General features: G+C 38.1%; 1 protein-coding gene across 1 annotated transcript in view; it reads left to right on the top strand.

The window, feature by feature from the left end:
- DNAH12 (dynein axonemal heavy chain 12) overlaps positions 1-22,750 on the top strand; it is a 291,227-nt gene that overhangs the window by 122,935 nt on the left and 145,542 nt on the right. The window contains exons 29-33 of the mRNA XM_090282944.1: positions 528-637; positions 6,862-7,045; positions 7,179-7,319; positions 15,893-15,976; positions 16,530-16,718. Coding sequence (XP_090139070.1) covers positions 528-637; positions 6,862-7,045; positions 7,179-7,319; positions 15,893-15,976; positions 16,530-16,718 — 708 coding nt within the window. The remainder of the gene's footprint in view (positions 1-527; positions 638-6,861; positions 7,046-7,178; positions 7,320-15,892; positions 15,977-16,529; positions 16,719-22,750) is intronic.

The raw sequence follows: 22,750 nt of genomic DNA on the forward strand, positions 1-22,750 counted from the left end.
ATCTATGCTCACACTTGAAAAATGCCCCTAGGAGCAAAATTAGCTATTGATTTGTATTCACTTTTAAAAGGCTCATCCCTTTTTGAAATTTAGTTCCTTTAGACTTGTTTGTATTCCAAGTGATTCTGTATCTTTAAAATATTTGTGCTTTTTTTTTTTTTTTAGTCTCTCTGTTTATTTCTAGTTAATACAGTACAAAGGATTGTTTGGCATGTTCTTCTATTGTATATCCTAACCAAAAGTAAAATTCTGGAAAACACTACAAAAAAGCAGTTGTTTCATGTAGCATATACCCAATGCTATTGAGCTATAATCTTTAATCACTTATAATGGGGAATACTAATAATTAAAAGTATTGTAATTCTATTTCTTTTTTTTCAATTAAAAAAGTAAAGCATTAAGAAATAATTTAACACCATAAGAAGATATGATTTTCTTATTTCTAAATAAAATGTCTACATTTTAAAGATATGTATGACATGATTTATAATACCATTTTATAGAAATGCATTCCATTTTTATTTTAGGAATTTTTGGAATGTGCTCACGAAGCCTGCAAGTTACACAATCTTCAACCTGTGAAGTTTTTTCTAGAAAAAATGATTCAGACGTATGAAATGATGATTGTTAGACATGGGTAAGAGTATAGATTAACATCATCTGCCTGTGTTAGATGTTATTTTAAAGTTAAGTTACTAAAACAACTAAATTTGTATATCAAAAGACTTAGTAAACTTTGTATGCTAGATGGCTAAGGAGGAAACACCTCCCAATCCCCAGTCCTTATCTCAGTGGCTTAAATTTTTTTCTCACGCTACATATCCAACAAGGATTGGTAAGGAGTATTCATTCAGTGGCATAGCACTAATTATCAACACAATTTGCCCTTTTGGTCATCAAATATGTTATTCACTTCCCTTCATGCACATAAAACACACTCTTCCCTTCCCAGGGAGACAACGTTCCAGTCAATGAACCAGACTCAAAGTTCAGGATATCTAGGTGATGCATGATAGTTTCTGCATCAAATCTGGAAGTTGTTCTTGATCCAGAGACCTACAAACTGGAAATACAAGTTACCTGCCAATCACACAGTATTACAGTAGTGGGTTTACCAGAACAGGATTTTTGGAGCAAATGCTCCCATTCAGAAGTTGAAGAATAGGAGACACAGCCAACACTGATTGGTAGCAATTTTAAAACCTAGCTGGACATGGGAGGGTCCCAATTCTAGAGAAAGATTGAGTGAAACTAATGGAGTTTAAACTTCAGGACCTCTCACTTGTAGGGGCCCCTCCAAGGAGTCATAATTTGTTATATAGGGTGCCATTAAAGTGTCTGTGGACATTTTATATTCATAATTACATGTATATTTTTTCTTTAGAGAGCCTCCCCACCAATTATAAAATAAAATCCCATAAAACCTGGGTTTACTTTTTCTTGATTCTCCCTGGGAAAGGCTTTCCAGTTAACTGTTCTCTGTGGACCTCGGTCAACTTTCTGAGAGGCTTTTTCCGTTCCATTTTCTTTCCTGGTCACATGTGAAGTAGATAATAGAGGAAATGTTCTTGGCATTGAGAAATGTCTTCAGCTTGCTTCCTGCTTATAGAAAGTTGAGGTCTCAAAGGTAATGATTATTTTAAAGGCAGGATTTTTAAAAAATGACCTAGTGTTATGTAATTTTTCAAACATATACAAAAATAGAGAAAATACTTGTCCAATCAACACTTATGCATCCAATACCCAAGGATCATTTTTAAGTCTTGAACATTCACATGTGTTTTAGCCTAGACTCATGGTTTCTTTGTCAGTAAACTCTCTCAAAAATAAGGTTTTTATATTTTGTATTCCAGGCAGCTGTGTGTGCCAGTAGCCACAACTACAGTCCTAATTAAATTAGTATACCTTTCTGAACTTCAGTGTAGTATCCTTGAACCTATCGAGGTTAATTCAGAGGACCACACTCAGAATATGTTTTCCCTGAACTATTTTATCCTCCTGAAATAATTATTGGGACCCATATTAATCTTTCACGGGTTTTAATAAAGTGATACAATGGCCCTACCCTTGATTTGATCCTTGATGCCAGCCTGACTAGATCTTTGTTGTTCAAAGGTTTTCTCAATTTATCTTTTACCAGTTGGACAAGAGGAAAAAAATGCCACTTTCAGTCCTGCAGGTTTCCTGAATTTCTGGATTCTTTCTGTTCTCTTTCATTCTTGCTTGAAAACTGCCAATTTTTTTCTGGGCTTCTTTGTTTCTTTTCTTTTTTAAATTTTAATTTTTCTTACATTTTATAGATTATATTGTCACAATAGTTCCATTTTTTCCCCTTTGCTTCCCCCGCCCAGCACCCCCCGCCCCCAGCAATCCCTCCCCTCCCCAGTCCATGTCCATGAGTCATGCATGCAATCTCTCCGATTTCTCCCTTTCATATGTTATTATTATTTTAGAATTAATTCATTAATTGATTTCTTTTAATAATAATAAAAAAAGTAACATCCCCCCGCCCCCAGACTTTAGACCCTTTATAATCTTATAGAGGACAGCGGGCAACGGTCTCCTGCTCTTCTAGCTGCTTCAAGCTGGGCGTGGTCGTCGTCCTACCTACCCTTGGGTCCAGTATTCCCTAATAAGAGTGGGGGTGTGGAGGGGAGGGTGGCCTTCTCAAGTCGGGAAGGATCTTGCAGACTCCAGATCAGTTGGCTCTCCCCAGACAATGGTGTGCTTGGAGTAACAGGCTGGCATCCTTGTTGTATTCTGGGGGAAACAGATTTGGCAACAGGGTTAGAAGGCATCATTGAATCCATAACCACTATATGACAAAAGGCAGGTATTAATTTTTCAATGTCTCCAATTAGGGAAAAAAGAAGGGCTTCTTTGGAGGAAGGTGTGCCAGGCACATCATATCTGTCCAGAACCATTTTGTCCACTATATTTAGCTTGGGCTGAGGGAAATATTTTAGATTTCCCCCCTCTTAGACCTCTGGGTCTTTTCTGTCCAAGCCATTGGAATAGAAAAGAGAAACCTGTTTTAAGGTGAAGCCCACAGACCATCCCATTCTTCACCAACCCAGGCACTTGGTTCAGCCAAACCATTCAGTTTCAGGAGGCAGCGATGCAGACAGGATTAAGTGTGACCTATACATACAGACAATCACTAGGCTTATGCCCTTTGAAAACAGAAAACACATGTTACTTTATGTAATATAACCCACAAACCATTCTCTAATTCTGTAAGTCTGTCTTAATGGAAAGACATCCAGTTGCAAGGCATTTGACATTCTTCTTGCCTGTAAATTAAGCATCTTTGATGATGTCACAGATCTAGTTTAACTTACAAATGAAAGGTAACTTTAAATGAAAAAGAGACTTTAACTATGGTTAGCTATATTACTTTATAGTCTACCAATGGGCATTGTGATTTTCCTTGGGTCACAATTTTTCTCCCTAAGATTACCCACCTTGTCATTAAAGGGACTGTATTAGGTCCATTTTTAATTTATCCTGTTCATTTGCATGAACTCAATGAGAGCAGCAAATGATCACTTATGATCTTTAAGTCTGCTTTGCTGGAACTTACACATGGAACATTTAGGGTGACCTTCAGTCTGCCCTTCAGGGCACAGAAGCTGAGCCACATACCTGCCATTCAGCCTTGTCTGTAGACACCTGTCTTTTCCAAGTCCTTCAGGTTTTCCGTTGTACTTTAAGGTTCCTTTTAGCCATCTCTCAGGAAAGCAACCTTCATTCCTTCCCTGGAAAGATTGCCATGGACCGCACATCCAACCTAGGTACCAGGCCTTTTTCCTCGTGGGCTTTTGTTACCTTCTAAGGTCACTCTTGGTTCCTCAGGGCTTTTGGTAACAACCAGAGCCCAAGCATGTCTCTTTTAGGCATGACATTCCAGTCAAAGTCTTGGTTGACAAGACCTCTATTAACAACTGGTCTTATTATTTTCATGCAAAGAACCTTATGTCATTACTTACTTCTTCAGGGTGCCAATTTCTGGAGGGATCAGGTAGGGAGAAAAATATAAAGCATGAAGGAAAATCTTTGTTCTTCTAATATTCACTAGAATTGTGTTTCCATTCTTTATATTTTCTCTCCCCCCCCCACTAAAGAGGAAAAGAAAAAAAAATTGTTATTTTTCTATTACAGTTGTCCCACATTTTTTTTCTATTGCTTCCCCGCTCTAAGCCCATCCCTTCTCCGACAGTCAGTCCCCACCCAGTTGTCCAAGTTCATAGGTCATTTATTCATGTTCTTTGACTAGACCCTTCCCCTTCTTACCCTCTTCTCTCCTTCCCCCTTTCCCCCTTGTCATTGTTAGTCTACATCTTGTTCACATACCTCTGTTTCAATTTTGCTCATTTGTTTGTGTTGTTCATTAGTGTCCTGTAATAGATGATAGCATAAGGTATTTTTCTTTTGTTGCTTGGCTTATTTCACTAAGCATAATTCTCTCCAGTTCCATCCATGTTGTTGCAAATGGTAGGAGTTTCTTCTTTCTTTCTGCTACGTAGTACTCCATTGTGTAAATGTACCACAGTTTTTTGATCCAATCATCTACAGGCATACACTTAGGTTGTTTCCAGCACTTGGCTATTGTGAATTGTGCTGCTATAAACATAGGAGTGCATACTCTTTTGGATTGGTGTTTCAGGGTTTTTTGGATATAGTCCTAGCAATAGAATTGTTGGTTTGAAAGGCAGTTCCATTTTTAGTGTTTTGAGGAAATTCCAAACTGTTTTCCATAGTGGCTGCACTAGTCTTCATTCCTACCAGCAGTGCACCAGGGTTTCCTCCTCTCCACATCCTCTCCAGCACAAGTTGTTTGTTGATTTGTTGATGATGGCCATTCTGACTGGTGTGAAGTGGTATCTCATTGTGGTTTTTATTTGCATCTCTCTGATGGCTAGTGATGTTGAGCACCCTTTCATATGTCTATGAACCTTCTGTATGTCCTCTTTGGAGAAGTGTTTGTTCAGGTCCTTTGCCCATTTTTTAATTGGGTTGTCTGCCTTCTTGGTGTTGAGTCATATAAGTTCTTTATATATTTTGGAGATCAATCCCTTGTCTGAGGTATCATTGGCAAATATATTTTCCCGTACGGTTGATATTCTTTTCATCTTGTTAATCTTTTCTTTTGCTGAGCAGAAACTCTTTAGTTTGATGTAGTCCCATTTGTTTATTCTTTCCTTTATTTCCCTTGCCATATGAAATATATCGGTGAAAATATTGCTACATGGGATATCTGAAATTTTCCTGCCTATATTTTTTTCTAGGACTTTTATGGTGCCACAGCTTACATTTAAGTCTTTGATCCATCTTGAGTTTATTCTGGTATATGGTGTAAGTTGGTTGTCTAGTTTCATTTTTTTGCATGTCCCTGTCCAGTTTTCCCAACACCATTTGTTGAAGAGGCTCTTCTCACTCCATTTTATGTTCCTTCCCCCTTTGTCAAATATTAGTTGACCATATAGACCTGAGTTTATTTCTGGGCTCTCTGTCCTGTTCCATTGATCTATATGTCTGTTCTTATGCCAGTACCAGACTGTTTTGATTACTGTGGCTTTGTAGTATAGTTTGATATGAGGTATTGTGATTCCTCCTACTGTGTTCTTCTTCCTCAAGATTGCTGTAACTATTCGGGTTCTTTTTTTGTTCCATATAAATTTTCGAAGTATTTGTTCTGGGTCTGAGAAATATGTCATTGGTATTTTAATAGGGATTGAATTGAATCTGTAAATTGCTTTGGGTAGTATAGACATTTTAATGATATTGATTCTTCCCATCCATGAACATGGTATATGTTTGCATTTATTTATATCTTTCTTTGGGCTTATTTCTTTTATAGTTCCTTGTTAAATGCAGCAACCAACTGCCATTATATACTAATAATATTCTGTTTACTATTCTTTTTTCCTAAAACTAAAATTTTATTAGTCATAGTATCTGTCTTCCATCTTACATTAAGGGATAAATTTATCAAATGTGTCATTATTGCATAACATTAATTGCCAGTCTTTTAGCCTCTGATAACAGTTCATTTGCAATCCATGACCTAGCCTCTAATCTGATGCCACATATTGCCTTTTTTTTATTATAGCAAGAATACCTTCCTTCTTCTAGGATGGGCTAGGATATACTGTAGAAATAATCAGCACCCAAATCTTAGTAACTTAAAAACAAAGGTTTATTTCTCATTTATGTTGTGTCCATCATAGTTAACAGGGAGGCTCTCCTATCATAATTATTCAGGGTCCCAGGTTCTTGTAGCAGCCACTGTCTCAACATTGTGGATCATAGCTATACTAGAGGGAAAAGAGAGAGCTCTGTAAGGTCCCTCTCTGGCAATTATCTGTCCCATTCTAGGAAGTAGCCCCCATCATTTCCACTTACTACTCATTAGTCACCTATTATTTTCACAGAAAGTGAGGAATTCCACTATGTGTAGGAGAAAGGAGATACAGATATATTTGTCCAAGTGCAATAATGATAACTATAGCAAGAGAAATCTTGAGGAAAGAGAATCCTTCTTACTTCTCTCCTTAGAAGGACCCAAGTCTTTAAAAAATGTCCAACAGCAAGCAATTATTAAGTTTTCATTTTCACGTAGAGATGTTTTAATTATATTCTCTCTTGTAGATAATGGCATTAATGTAGAGAATTTGATTTAGAGATCAATCAGTTCTGAAGTTAAATGTATTATCCTCATGTCTGAGAAAAATTCATATAATTTTAAAAATTGTATGTAGTAATTATCTAGAGTAAAATTTTACATACCACTCTATAGGCAAATGATTTAATTTACTATTATTTTAATAATATTATTGTAATTACTTTTTTCCTTAATAGTTTTATGTTAGTAGGAGAGCCTTTTGCTGCTAAGACAAAAGTTCTGCATATGCTGGCTGATACTCTAACTCTTATGAATGAACGTGGTTATGGAGAGGAAGAAAAGGTCATTTACAGGACTGTAAACCCCAAATCCATTACTATGGGCCAACTTTTTGGACAGTTTGATCCAGTGTCTCATGAGGTAATCTATAGTATAAACATTCTCAGCTCTTATTGACAATGCACATTAAACCAAGAAATTTGAAATGTTTTCATATTATCACTTTCTAGTTTTATAGAGGACACTTTCCGACTATCCTTTTTTTCCTCCTCAGTGGACTGATGGTATTGTGGCTAACACTTTTAGAGAATTTGCCTTATCAGAAACACCTGACCGGAAATGGGTCATATTTGATGGTCCCATTGACACCTTGTGGATAGAGAGCATGAACACAGTATTGGATGATAATAAAAAGGTAATATCATCATGATTAAAAACAAGACAGATGCACAAGATGAGTATAATTAACACTACTGAATTGTAAACGTAAAAATAGTTAATATGGTAAATTTAAAGTTATATGTTTTTTTTACATAATTTAAAAAAGCAAAACAAAGCAGATGTAGACATGTTTAAGGAATGTTATATGTTTAATAACTAATCACCTAAGATTGTATTTGAAATAAAGGATGAAATAAGTTGCATAAGTTTGTAAATTATCTTCTCAATGAAAACTATGCTGTAGTAAATCCTTTGCTTAATTTTTATAGAACAAAAGTATATTGTATTAAAATTACTGTGTTAGCAGGAAGGCACAGCAATATAGTAGGTGATAAGTTGTAAAATAACTTCAGACCTGTGGTTTCTTCAGAACTTTAAATTAATGTTTTCGGAAACAAAGGAAGCACTACATTCCTTTTTGAAAACATTAAAGACTTCAGTGCTTATATGTGGTCGTCGTCGTCGGCAGCCGTCCGTCTCGAGAGACGATGGTGTAGCTTCTTAAGAGTCTATCTGCATCACCGAGAATGGCTGTGCAGTCCGACTCGGGAGTGACATGGTATCTGTCTCCTCCCGTGTTGAATCGACATCTTGCGATGACGCTGAAGCTACAGAGCCTGGGCAGGGTAATATGGAGGGTCTGCTGTTGCCCATGCAGCAGACCCCCCCTCTCTTCGCAGCTGAAGGGTCCAAGGGAAAGACGGAGTCGATACAGCTTGGGTTCAGGTGCGCCGCAGGAGTTGCCGGTGTTGACTACAACGTCAAACCGCCTTAGGGACTCCGGCTCCGGATTTTCTGTCGGGGTTTACTCCCTTAGCCTTTCCCCTGAAGAGGTATGCCGCAAGGCAGCGGAGGTTTTTTGGAGTCAGAGTTTTCCTTCTCTGATGTACCCTGACTGGAAGATCGAACCAGCGACACTTAGCTCGCAGGCCGACGCTCAATCCACTGAGCTAAACCAGCCAGGGCTTTATATGTGGTATATTACCTTAAAAGCTATAAGATGTAGAAAATGGAACACTTGCAGTATTTAATTGAGAGATAACATACATACAGTGTAGAATGTACTAACTGCCCTGGCCAGGTTGTTTGGTTAGTTGAGTGTCATCCCGTACGGAAAAAGGTTGTAAATTCAATTCCTGGTTAGAGAATAGGCCTAGGTTGTGTGTTTGATCTCTGGTTGGGGGAACTGATCAATCCTCTCTCACATCAATGTTTCTCTCTCTCACATCGGTGTTTCTCTCTCTCTCTCTCCCTCCCTCCCTCTCCCCCTTCCTCTATCTCTAAAATCAATCATTGCATACTTGGGTGAGGATTTTAAAAGAATAAAAATAAAATAAAGTGTGCAGTAACTTTAAGTTTAGATTCTATGACTTTTTTACATAAGTGTACACTCACAATGGCTATCACTTAAATAAAGATGCATAAAATTTCTTGTACCCTACAAGGTTCACTCATGTCCCTCCCCAATCAATAAACCCCAGGTGCATTCGCTAGTCTGACTGAGATAAATTAGTTATGCTAATTCTTGAACTTCATATAAATAGAATTATAATATTTTTTATTAAATTATTTTTTATTATTACTCTATTACAGTTGTCCGAGTTTTCCCCTCCTATCCTTCTTTAGATCAATATAGTATCTGTGGTAGTCATGCTGTGATAGTTTCATTTTATTTATTTATTTATTCACTTTCTACATCTTTGTTATATTCTATTGTATGAATATACCACAATTTATTTTTATACTTACATGAAATAACTATACCACTCGACAAGCAAATTAATTTATTTAGCATTCAAATATATACTCCAGTGCTTTATCATAGGTGGTTGGTTATTTATTCATATTCTTCCTTTCATACCTTTAGTCATATTTATCAAGCAAAGGAGGGTAAGTAAACAGACAAGATATAGTGATGAATCAGAAGAGAGGGGTTAATCAGTAAAGTCAAATCTAAGAATTCAAGCAGGAAAGGATAGGGATAGATACAAGTGAATGTATGGATTTGATAGTGGAAATCTGATGCCGAATCCCTTTTCTTAAGTATATTTTATTGATTATGCTGTTACAGTGTCCCAATTTCTTTTCCCTTTGCTCCCCTCCACCCAGTATCCCCCTTCCCTCCAACAATCTCACCGCCTTAGTTCATGTCCATGGGTCATGCATATTAAGTTTTTTGGCTTTACCCTTTCCTATTTTATTCTTGACTTCCCCCTGTCTATTTTGTACCTACCAGTTATGCTTCTTAATCCCTGCACCATACCCCCTTTTTCTCCGCCTTCCCCCTCCCAGCTGATAACCCTCTAAATGAACCCCATACCTATGATTCTGTTCTTATGCTGGTTGTTTGCTTAGTTTGTTTTTGTTTTTGCTTTTTCAGGTTCTTTGTTGATAGTTGTGAGTTTGTTGTCATTGAAATATTCATAGTTTTGATCCTCTTTTTCTTTTCTTTTTTTTATGTATATTTTATTGATTATGCTGTTACAGTTGTACCAATTTCTTTTCCCCTTTCTTCCCTCTGCCCAGTACCCCCCTTCTCTTTGGAAATCCCACCCTCTTAGTTCATGTCCATGGGTCATGCATATAAGTTCTTCGGCTTCACTCTTTGCTATATTATTCTTAACTTCCCCCTGTCTATTTTGTACCAACCAGTTATGCTTCTTAATCCCTGCACATTTTCCCCTGTTCTCCTTCTGCCCCCTCACAGCTGATAACCCTCCAATGATCCCTATACTATGATTCTGTTCCTATGCTGTTTTTTTGCTTAGTTGGGTTTTGTTTTTATTTTTTAGATTCATTTGTTGATAGTTGTGAGTTTGTTGTGATTTTAGTGTTCAGAGTTTTGATCTTCTTTTTGTTAAATAAGTCCCTTTAATATTTCATGTAATAATGGCTTGGTGATGATGAACACCCATAGCTTTACCTTGTCTGGGAAGCACTTTATCTGCCCTTCCATTCTTAATAATAGCTTTGCTGGATAGAGTGTTCTCGGTTGTAGGTCCTCGCTTTTCATCATTTTGAATACTTCTTGCCAGTGTCTTCTTCCCTGCAAAGTTTCTTTTGAGAAATCAACTGACAGTCTTATAGGAACCCCTTTATAGATAACTCTCTTCTTTTCTCTTGCTGCTTTTAAGATTCTCTCTTTATGCTTAACCTTTGGGATTGTAATGATGATGTGTCTTGCTGTGGTCCTCTTTGGTTCTAGTTTGTTTGGGACTCTTTGTGCTTCCTGGACTTTTATGTCTACAGTATTCCCTCAGTTATCATGGGTATTATGTTCTAGACCCCCCGCGATAGGTGAAAATCCGTGAAGTAGGAACCTTACATTTATTTTAGTATTTATATATATTGTATGGCTTTATAAACCCTTCCTGCACACTTATAAACCATTCCCAGTCCCTTATTAACTTTTCCCACTCTCTTATTAACCTTTTCCACACTTTTATAAACACTACTTATGTTCTTAAACATATTTTACATTCTAAAACCTACATAAACTTAACAACATATATATATACAGTACTGCAAACTTTCACAATATCATGAAAAATCTGTGATAAATAATTAAATATAATATTTTTAAAAATCCCATGATACAGTGAGGCTGCAATAAGTTAATCATGATATAGAGAGGGACTACTGTATTTCCTTCACCAAATTAGGAAAATTTTTCTTCATTATTTTTTCACATAAATTTTCAATTCCTTGCTCTTCCTCTTCTCCTTCTGGCACGCCTATAATTCAGATGTTGGCATGTTTAATGTTGTCCCAGAGATTCTTAACTTCTCATTTTTTTCAATTCTTGTTTCCTCATTCTGTACAGGTTGACTGTTTTTTTCTTTCTTATGTTCCAAATCATTGATTTGAACCCCAGTTTCCTTCTCTTCACCATTGGTTTTGTGTGGATTTTTCTTTGTTTCACTTAGCTTAGCCTTTGCTTCTTCCCTTCTGCATTTGCTGTACTGAAGCATATCTGTCAATCCTGTGAGCATTTTTATCACCAGTGTTTTGAACTCTGAATCTGTTAATTTGGCTACCTCCTAATTTTTTAGGTTAGCTATCTCCTTATTGCTTAGTTCTTCCACTGGAACCTTGATCTGTACCCTCTTTTGGGCCTTACTTCTGTCTCCTCAACTTGACAGCCTCCTGTGTTTGCCTTTGTGTCTTAGGTAGAGCCATCGCAGCTGGTATGTTGTAAGGGGTGGAGCCTTAGGTATTCATCAGTACTGGGTGACCCATTTCACTATGTTGTGGCGCTGTATGTGGAGGAGGGTTCTGAGAGGGAACAATGCCACTTGCTTAGCACTCACCCATTTTCTGGGCACTTCTCCCACTTCCCGTATGGGACTGGTGCCTCTCTAGCTATTGTCCTTGCCATTGCCCCCAGAGTGGGTGTGTCTGTGGATGTTCTAGGACCATGGGGACCCTCTAACCAAATGAACTCTGCTGAAAGACCAGCAGTTTTTTCCACCTCCCCAAACTCCACTGTTTTGCACAGTCAAAAGCAATAAGACTTTATTTTCCCTAGCACTGAAACCATGAGCCACAAGGTCTAGTCTGCACTGGGAGTGCTCCTGAGGTGTCCCTCCCAGCTTTTTAAAATCTGTGTCTATGCTTTTCACTGGCTGGCAACAGCTGCTGCCACTGCTGCTGCCACCACTGCACTGCATCCTCTCTGTGCTGTCTCCATCTGTCCTACCTGTCTGGATGAGTATTTCTTCTTTGTATCTCTGCTTATTGGACTTCTGTGCAGCTCAATTTTCTGGAACTTCTGGTTCTCTCTTGTTTTGAGGCAGTTGTATTCCTTCTTAGTTGTGGAGGGAGACACAGCATGTGTACCTATGCCTCCATCTTGGCCAGAAGTCTCTGAAGGCATATCATTTTGATTATTTATTTTTACTTTGTGAAATGACAGTCCCTATTTCTTTGCACACTTGAGGAGAAAAGGGAAGATTTAAATTAGCCATTTGGAAAATGCATAGGAGCTATAGAACATTCCAGAGCATTACTGAGAACCTGACTGAGTTGAAGATCATGAATTATTAGTAGTAGTGCCAAGGTCTGCCTTTGTGAGATTTTCTCTACCGGTATAAACAGTTCTGGGATATGTGTAGACTGGAAATATTCTAGATTTGAAATACAGGAAGACTTTAAGATATTGATATGACAAAGGTAGAATGCTAGACCATAGAAGGGATGCTGCTTAATAATGGAGGAAGTATGAGAACAACAGGGATATGAAAATGAAGAGCAAGTGTAGTAGGAGTTAATGAATGAAAGAGCTGGATGAGTAGGAGTTCTGTGAGCAAAGACTGGGATGCTTAAATTTAGTATTTCAGAATTGTGCGGTGTTCCAGGAGAAAAGGTTTCAGATATATAAGTAGATAGCTGAAGTGGAGTAGGAGAAAATTAAGTGAAGACAAGGTGGTCAAGGATCCAAATTTTATGAGATGGTCCCCCTGCATTAGCACTGAATTAGGCCAGAGTTATAGTAGAAGGAGATTAAACCAAGTACCAAAGGCTTTAGCTGACAAGGGGGAATGATTGGGTGCTGGTGAGTGACAGTAGCAAGCAGGGGTGTCAAAAGAGCAAGGGTTGTACTGGAGGTTGGAGTAGAAGTATACGGGAAACAACAGTGAGAAGGCTCACTCTACCTCCCAAATTTGTAGCAAGTAGAAGAATTTTTTCTGGAATAATCTGGTAGAAAGTTAAAAGTATTCTAGACCAGCATTGTCCAACAGAACTTTCTACAATGATTTAAATATCTGCACTGTCCAATAAAGTGACCACTAGTCACATGTGGCTTATTATTTACTCACATATTAAGCTTTGTGAGATGTGGCTTATGCAATTGAAAAACGGACTTTATATTTTAACTTTAATTAATTAAAATAAAATACAAGTAGCCACATATGATTACTGGTTAGCATATTTGACAGTCCAGGTCAAGACCATTTACTTATTTTACAGATAAGAAGCAGCTCAAAAAATAAATTTAAAAAAAGAAAGAAAGAAGGAAAGAAACAGCTCCAGAAATGTTAAATGCCATGTTGTTGGCATACAAGGTCTGTCCAGAAAGTATCCAGCAATATAAATGAAAAATAGACATTTATTGATGATACAAGATACGAGACACATTGTACATAGGACAATGACACCTTAGTCCCCTTCAAAGTAGGCACCTTGGGACCTCACACAGCTTTCCCAGTCACCATCAACTGCCCTATTGTATTTTCCTGAATCTCATTGACACTTTGAAACGTCTTCCTTTTCAAAGGTGATTCAACTTTTGAGAAAAGCCAGAAGTCGCAGGGTGCCAAATCTGGGCTGTAGGGGGGCTGAGTCACCTGGATGACTTGATGTTTTGCCAGAAAACTTTGTATGAGACATGACGCATAAGTGGGCACATTTTCATGATGAAGCTGCCAATCACTACTTGCCCATCGTTGTGGCCTTCTGAATCATCTGAATAGTTTCGATGGAGGAATGTTCAAGCTTGATGCAAAATTGGATGCAGATTCATTGCTCAACTCACCCAGCCATTTTGAATGTGATGGTCACACAGTACACATGCTCATTCAATGATGTCTACCACGCCCACTGACTAGTACAGTGAAGTCATCATTGTTCACACATGTGCATTCCAGTTGACTCTCCTTGGCTTCCAGGTTGCATCAACATTGCGCAAACCCTTCTTGTTATGTTAACAACGGTTGGACCTTTTCTGGACAGATCTCGTTTAACTACATAGAGGCGAAACTGGGACTAGAGTGATAATGGTAGAAGCAGAGAAGAAACACTGAAAAATAAATGAATAGGAAGAATTTAAAAGACCTAGTAATTAAATTAATTTTGAATGTCAACAATTAATAATAATTATTAAAATTATTAAAATTTAATTATAATCCCAAAGTTAGAAGCCAAAGATATTAAGAAGACAGAATGGCCTTAATAATAATCCTGACCAGTGTGATTAACTTGATTGGGCATTATCCCACAAAGCAAAAGGTCACTGTTTCAATCCCTCGTAAAGGTACATGCCTGGGTTGCAGGTTTGGTCCCAGGTCAGGGTGTGTACAAGAGGCAATCTATTGGTGTTTCTCTCTCACATCACTGTTTCTTTCCCTCTTTCTTCTTTCCCCTCTTTCTAAAAATAAATAAATACAAATCTTTTTTAAAATAATGGACAAGAAAGAAGTTTGGCAGAAAAGGAGCAGTTAATTCAATTTTTACAGGTTTGAAGTAAAAGGGAGAGTTTTAGATTAAAGAGACAAAAGGGGTGTAGCAAACACAACGCATGGTCATTGATTGTATTTTGCTCTGAAATTATCAACTGAAAAGACAATTTCTGATTGACTGTGGGAGCAGGAAGTGCGTGGGGCAATGGAGAGGAATGGGGGAAAATTGGGACAACTGTAATAATAATAATAAAAATTAATTACTTTAAAAAATGTGAAAGATCACTGTTAAAAAAATTTCTGGTACAACTGAAGAAATTTGAATATTGGATGAGATGTTGATGTTGAAGAATTATTGGAATTTTTGTTAGATGTGATAATATCATTGTGGTGATACAGAAAAGCCCCTACTTTTTAGATGAATATTAACATATTTGGTTTGAAATACCATGGCATTTGTAATGCTTTTTAAAATATTTTTTAAAAAAGATGAAGCAAATATGGCAAAGTGTTAATTGATAAAACTAGGAGATAGGTATATGAGTGTACATATTATTCTTTTGTGTCTTTTAAAAAAATTACTAAAAAAGGCCTTCTGATAACTTTATAAAACCAGGAGTATTTAATATATTTTTATTGATAACAACTGAGATTTACATCATATTTTACAGTTTTTGCACTGTATCATGTAGTTCCCCTCCCCCCTAACTATATGAGAGAGAAATGACCCCTATTTATAGGTGAAGAAGCTGAAACTCAAGATGTTATATATTTTCTTACCAACTAAGTGTGAGTCTGGAGTTGCCAAGAAATCAGGAGAAGTCAGTGATCTTATAGCAAAGCAATTGATTTGGGAGGGAGACTCTCCAGCAAGAGGGAGAATTAGTCAGATCAGGACCAATTCCCACCTGAAAGGCGTTCAGATACTGGTTTTTAAAGCAACAAACTCCACTAATGAGAAGTGTATGTTGTATAAGTTTCTATTGGTTACTGTCTATATTTTAGTGATTTGTTGTTCCCTTATTGGCTAGGGAGTTTCACCACCTGATCCATCCTCTGCCCTGTATTCTTTATGCTCCTGGAATGTGTTTTGTCTGTTCTCAATGTTCTGTAATAGCTTTTCTTTTTTGTTTTTGCAGTCATTCCATTCTTTTCTGTCCCTTTCTGTTTTTCTATTCTGGGTTCTTAATTCTGTTACCTATCACTAAGTAACTGACAGAACTAGACCTACAATTATGATATTCTGGCTTTCAAGCTAATACTTTTACATTATATCACAGGATATACATTATCTCATAAATAGAATAAATTTTCATCTGAGAAGTTTGAAAATTTTTTACATAAACATTTGAAAAATAATTGCTTTTAGCTCTGCCTCATGAGTGGAGAAATCATTCAGATGTCTCCTCAAATGAGCCTCATCTTTGAAGCAATGGACCTTTCCCAGGCCTCAGTAAGTTCATAATTTAATATAACAGCAGTTGGTTTACTAGTTTGTTTCTTCATTAACTCATTTAGTAAAAAAGTGTTTTTTATTATGTCTCAGAAGATGAGTTAGGCACTAGGAATACAAATATGAGTAAGACATAGTGTATACACATTTAGGAAGGATGGGAAGCATGCTGATAAATAATTCCAATATAGAGTTACATGTAAGTGCTCTAAGAATATGGAGAGGATGAGTGCCCCAGAGGAGAATGGATAGAAGAGGAGAGTGGAAAACATTTGAGTGTTTGATCTAGTTTAGAGGGGTAAGACTTCTCCAGAGATTTTGGCTGGGGCTGGGAATTCTAAGTCATAACAAGAGGTAAAGACCTGAAGCCATGACATGCCTGGGGAACTGTAACTTCAAATAGTTTTGTCTAATGTATGTGAAGCTATATAGAGAAAGACAGGAGCTGGGTCATGAAGGGCCTTATAAATAATTCAAGGTAATAGTTAATAACTGCCAGGGACTGATATAAAAGCAACGTTGGAAAAAGAAAATTTGTCTTTTTTTTCTCTAGCCTGCCACTGTAAGCCGTTGTGGCATGGTTTATTTGGAACCCTCACAGTTAGGATGGGAACCACTTGTGTCTTCATGGTTGAGTTCACTGACAGGACCTTTGCAGGAACCAGATCATCAGGATCTTCTGAGAGGACTTTTTCACTGGTTAATAATGCCTACTTTAAAGCTTCGCAAGAGAAAATGCAAGGTAACACTATCGTCCTCTAACCCACTCAAGTTTCTTTAGTCTTCATTCAACTTGACTAAGTCTAAAGTCACAATGATAGGATAAATAACTAAAATCAGTTTTTCCTTAGACATTTAGTTTCCATTTTTAAAAAAAAAATTGAAATGTTTATTGTGAATATCAGTGATTCACATGCAGTTTTAAGAAATAATAGAACTTTCATGTACATTTCACTCAATTTCCCTCAATGTTAACATTTTGCACAGCTATATTATCACAAGAAGGATATTGACATTGATACTATCTACTGATCTTATTCAGATTTCCCTAGTTATACTTGTACTCAAGTGTATGTGTGTGTGTATCAATATTTATGCCTTTGGGTGTCATTTAAAAGTTTTTAAAGTAAAAATTATATATAAATCATACAACATGGTGATTTGATATACATACACATTGTAAAGTGATTTCTACAGTCAAGCTAACCATCTTCTCAAATAGTTACCATATTTTTTGTGTATGTGTATATGTATGGTGAGAGCACCTAAATCTACTCTCTTAGCAAATTTCTAATACTACAGTATTGTATTAGTATTATTACCTGTAGTCATTATCCTGTACATTAGATCTCTAGACTTACTTATCCTACATAACGGCAACTTTGTACCTTTGCCCAGGGTCTCCCTGTTTTTCTCATATTTCCACCTCTGGTAACCAACATTTTAATCTCTGGTTGTATGTATTCAACTTCTAGATTCCACATGTAAGTGAGCATGCAGTTTATTCCTTTCTGTGTCTGGCTTATTTCACTTATAATATCTTCAAGGTTAATCCATGTTGTTGCAAATGGAAGGATCTATTTTTTAAAGCTGAATAATATTCCATTATAATAATAGAATTTCTTGATCCATTCATCCATCAACAGACTCTTAGTTTGTTTCCTTATCTTGGCTATTGTGAATAGTGCTGCAATGAACGTGAGAATACAGATATCTCTTTGAGGTACTGATTTCATTTTCTTTGGTTATATACCCTCAAGATTGATTGTGGAATCATATGTAGTTCTACTTTTGGTTATAGTTTTTTTGAGGCTCCTCCATACTTGTTTCCATATTGGCTATACCAATTTATACTCTCACCAACAATGCTCAAATTTTTCTTTACATCCTAACCAATACTTGCCATATTTTATTTTTATTTTTTAATATATTTTATTGATTAAGCTATTACAGCTCTCCCAATTTTCCCCCCTTTGCTCCCCTCCGCCCAGTACTTCTCCCTCCCTCCAGCAGTCCCCCTTAGTTCATGTCCATGGGTTGTACATATAAGTTCTTTCGCTTCTCTGTTTCCTATACCATTCTTAACAGGCCCCTGTCTATTTGTACCTACTGATTGTGCTTCTATTTTTTTAAAATATACTTTATTGATTATGCTGTTATAGTTGTCCCAATTTCTTTTCTCTTTGTTCCCCTCCACCCAGTGACCTGCCTCCCTCCCTCCAGTTGTCCCTCCCTTAGTCCATGCCCATTGTTGTGCATATAGTTCTTCTCAACATCTTCCTATCCACTCCCTCCTACTACACTTTTTTTAAAGGTATATATTATTGATTATGTTGTTACAGTAGTTCCAAGTTTTTTCCCCTTTGCTCCCCTCCGACCAGTACCCCCCTTTCCCTCAGCAATCTCACCCCCCTTGGTTCATGTCAATGAGTCATGCATATAAGTTCTTTGACTTCACCCTTTCCTATATGATTCTTAACTTCCCCCTCTCTATTTTGTACCACCCGATTATGCTTCTTAATCCCTGCACCATATTCCCATTTCTCGCCCCCCCTCCCAGCTGATAACCCTCCAAGTGATCTCCATACCTATGGTTCTGTTCCTATGCTGGTTTGCTTAGTTGGTTTTTATTTTTCTTTTTTAGATTCAGTTGTTGATAGGTGTGTTTGTTGTCATTTTAGTGTTCATAGTTTTGATCTTCTTTTTCTTAAGTAAGTCCCTTTGACATTTCATATAATAATGGCTTGATGATGATGAACTCCTTTAGCTTTACCTTGTCTGGGAAGTACTTCACCTGCCCTTCCATTCCAAATGATAGCTTTGCTGGATAGAGTAGTCCTGGCTGTGGGTTGCCTTTCCCTTTGTTCCCCCTTTGCCCAGTACTCATCACATTGAATACTGCATGCCAGTCCCTTTCTGCCTGCAAAGTGTCCTCTGAGAAATCATCTGATAGTTCTATAGGCACCCCCCTGTAGGCAACTCTCCACCTCTCTCTTGCTGCCCCCAGGACTCTCTCTTTATATTTCACCTTTGGCATCTCAATTATGATGCGTCCTGGTGTGGTCCCCTCAGGGTCCAGCTTGCCCGGGACCCTTCGTGCCTCCCGGACCTGTATGTCCATCTCCTTCACAAAATTTGAGAAGTTTTTCTCATTTTTTTTTCAATTCTTGCTTCCTCTTTCTGCACTGGTTGACTGTTTTTTTCTTCCTTATGTCCCAAATCATTGATTTGAACCCCGGTTTCCTTCCTTTCACCTTTGGTTTTGTGTGAATTTTTCTTCATTTTACTTGGCATAGCCTTCACTTCTTCTCTTATGTGTTTGCCGTACTCAAGCATATCTGTCAAGCCTGTGAGCATCTTTATCACCAGTGTTTTGAATTCTGCATCTGTTAGGTTGTCTATCTACTCATCTGTGATTTTGGCTATATCCTCGTTGCTTAGTTCTCCCACTGGAACCTTGATTCGTTCCCCCTTTTGGGCCATACTTCTCTGTCTCCTCATTCTGACAGGCTCCTGTGTTTGTTTGCTTCCATGTCCCAGGTAGAGTTGTCGCTCCTACTATGTTATAAGGGGCAAAGCCTTAGGGATTCATCAGTACAGGGAGACCTGTTTCACCACATTGTGGTGCTGTATGTGGGGGATGGGTCCGAGAGGGAACAATGCTGCCTGCCCAGCACTTGCTCCTTTTCCAGGCACCTCTCCAACTTCTGTACCAGACTGGTGCCCCTCTAGCTGCTGCCCTGGCCGTCATTTCCAGAGTGGTTGGGTCTGCAGACGTTCTAGGATTGTGGGTGCCCTTTAAACAAGCAGACTCTGCTGAGAGATTGGCAGTTTCTGCCTTTACCCCAATCCCACTGATCTGCAGTCAGAAGCAATGAGGCTTGATTTTCTCTGGTGCTGGAACCGTGAGTTGCAAGGTCCAGTGAGGAACTGGGAAAGCTTCCCAGGTGTCACTCCCGACTTTTAAAAATGTGTGACTGTGCTTCTGCTGCCCTGCTGCTGGCACTGATGCTGCTGCCACCACACTGCAGCCTCTCTGCCCCAGCTCCACCCCTCCTACCTATCTGGATGTGTATTTCTTCTTTATATCTTTGTTTGCTGGACTTACATGCAGTTTGATTTTCTGGAACTTCTGGTTGTTTCTAGTTTCGAGGTAGTTGTATTCTTTCTTAGTTGTGGAAGGAGACACAGCGTGTCTGTCTATGCCCCCAACTTGGTCAGAAGTCCTACTATGCTTCTTAATTCTGGTACCATCTCCCTCCCTTCCCCCCCTTCCCCCTCCCCACTGACCTCCCCCCAAAATGTTCCCCATGCCTATAATTCTTTTCCCACTCTCGTTGCCTACTTAAGTTTGCCTTTTTTTTGGTTCCCTAGCTTCTGTTGTTGGTTGTTGTGATACAGTTTTCATTTTAATGTTCATAGTTTTGATCCTCTTTCTCCTAAACAAGTCCCTTTAACATTTCATATACAGGGGTTTGGATCTGATGAACTCCTTCAGTTTTACTTTGTCCTGGAAACACTTTCTCTGCCATTGTATTCTGAAAGACAGCTTCACTGGATAGAGTAATCATGGTTGTAGGTTTTTGCCTTTCATTACTTTGAATATTTCTTGCCAATCCCTTCTTGCCTGCAGAGTTTCTTTTGAGAAATCAGCTGAGAGTCTTTTTTGGACCTCTTTGTACATAATTCTCTTCTTTTCTGTTGCTGCTTTTAAGATTCTCTCTTTATCCTTAATTTCTGACATTTTGATTATGCTGTGTTGTGGTGTGGTTCTCCGTGGGTCCAGTTTTTTTGGAACTCTCTGTTCTTCCTGGACCTGTAAGTCTATTTCCTTCCCCAAGTTAGGGAAGTTCTGCTTCATTATTTTTTCACATAGTTTTTCAATTTCTAGTTCTTTTTCTTCACCTCTGGCTACCGTATGATTCGGATGTTGGCCCGCTTATAGCTGTCCCATAGGTTTCTGAGTCTCTCCTCATTTTCCTCACTTGTTGTTTCCTCTTTCTGCACTGGTTGACTGTTTGTTCCTTCCCTATGTTCCGATTTGTTGATTTGATCCCTGGTCTGAAATTTTACTGCTCATGCTTTCCAGTAGGACTTTTATGGTATCATGATTTATATTTAAGTCCTTTATCCATTTTGAGTTTATTCTGGTATATGATACAAGTTTGTGGTCTAGTTTCTTTCTTTTTTTTTTTTTTTTGCATGTAGTATCCCAGTTCTCCCAACACCTTTTATTGAAGAGACTGTTCTTACTCCATTGTGTGCTCTTGCCCCTTTTGTCAAATATTAATTGACCATTGGCCCTGGCTGGTTTAGCTCAGTGGATTGAGCGTCGGCCTGCGAGCTAAGTGTCGCTGGTTCGATCTTCCAGTCAGGGTACATCAGAGAAGGAAAACTCTGACTCCAAAAAACCTCCGCTGCCTTGCGGCATACCTCTTCAGGGGAAAGGCTAAGGGAGTAAACCCCGACAGAAAATCCGGAGCCGGAGTCCCTAAGGCGGTTTGACGTTGTAGTCAACACCGGCAACTCCTGCGGCGCACCTGAAGCCAAGCTGTATCGACTCCGTCTTTCCCTTGGACCCTTCAGCTGCGAAGAGAGGGGGGGTCTGCTGCATGGGCAACAGCAGACCCTCCATATCACCCTGCCCAGGCTCTGTAGCTTCAGCTCCACTGGAGAGGACACTCCAGCGTCATCGCAAGATGTCAATTCAACACGGGAGGAGACAGATGCCGTGTCACTCCCGAGTCGGACTGCACAGCCATTCTCGGCGGTGCAGATAGACACTTAAGAAGCTACACCATCGTCTCTCGAGACGGACGGCTGCCGACGACGACGAATTGACCATAGAGATATGGGTTTATTTCTGGACTCTATGCTGTTCCATTGATTTAGTTGTCTGTTCTTATCCCATTACAAGACTGTTTGATTACAGTAGCCTTGTAGTATAGTTTTATATCAGGTATTGTGATCTCTCCAACTTTGTTCTCCTTCTCAAGGTTGCTGAGGCTATTTGGGGTGTTTGGGGGGGTTCCATATACATTTTTGGAATATTTGTTCAGATCCGTGAAATATGCCATTGGTATTTTAATAGGAAATGCACTGAATGTATAGATTACTTTGGGTAGTATGGACATTTTAATAATTTTAATTCTTCCTGTTCATGAATAGAGTATTGCTTCCATTTATGTCTGTCTTCCTGAATTTTTTTCTTCAGTGTTCTATAGTTTTCTTTTAAATCCTTAGTTAAATTTATTCCTAGGTACTAATATTTTCTTACAGTTCTTTGTGTTTTTTTGATGTAAGTTGCTATTACTCTTCTTTCATTTCTTATTTATTTGGGTCCCCTCTTTTTTGCTTGATGACTCTGGTTAAAGGTTTGTCAATTTTGTTTATCTTTTCAAAGAACCAGCTTTTGGATTCATTGATCTTTTGTGTTGCTTTTTTAGACTCGATTTTGTTTATTTCTGCTCTGATATTTATTATTTCCTTCCTTCTGCTCACTTTGGGCTTTGTTTGTTGTTCTTTTAAGTGTAAAGTTAAATTGTTTATTAGAGCTTTTTTCTGTTTTGTTTCTTTCCTTTTCCTTTTTTATTTTTTTCTTTCTCTTTTTTCTTTTTTGAGATAGACCTGTAATGTTATGAAATTCCCTCTTAGATTGCTTTCCCAATGTCCCACAGATTTTGGATAGTTGTGTCCTCATTTTCATTTGTTTCAAAGTATGTTTTGATTTCTTCTTTGATCTCATTGTTGACCCATTTCTTTGTGTGTATTTCA

The sequence above is a fragment of the Furipterus horrens genome, unplaced genomic scaffold (assembly GCF_987537825.1).
Source record: "Furipterus horrens unplaced genomic scaffold, mFurHor1.1.pri manual_scaffold_7, whole genome shotgun sequence".
NCBI lineage: Eukaryota > Metazoa > Chordata > Mammalia > Chiroptera > Furipteridae > Furipterus > Furipterus horrens.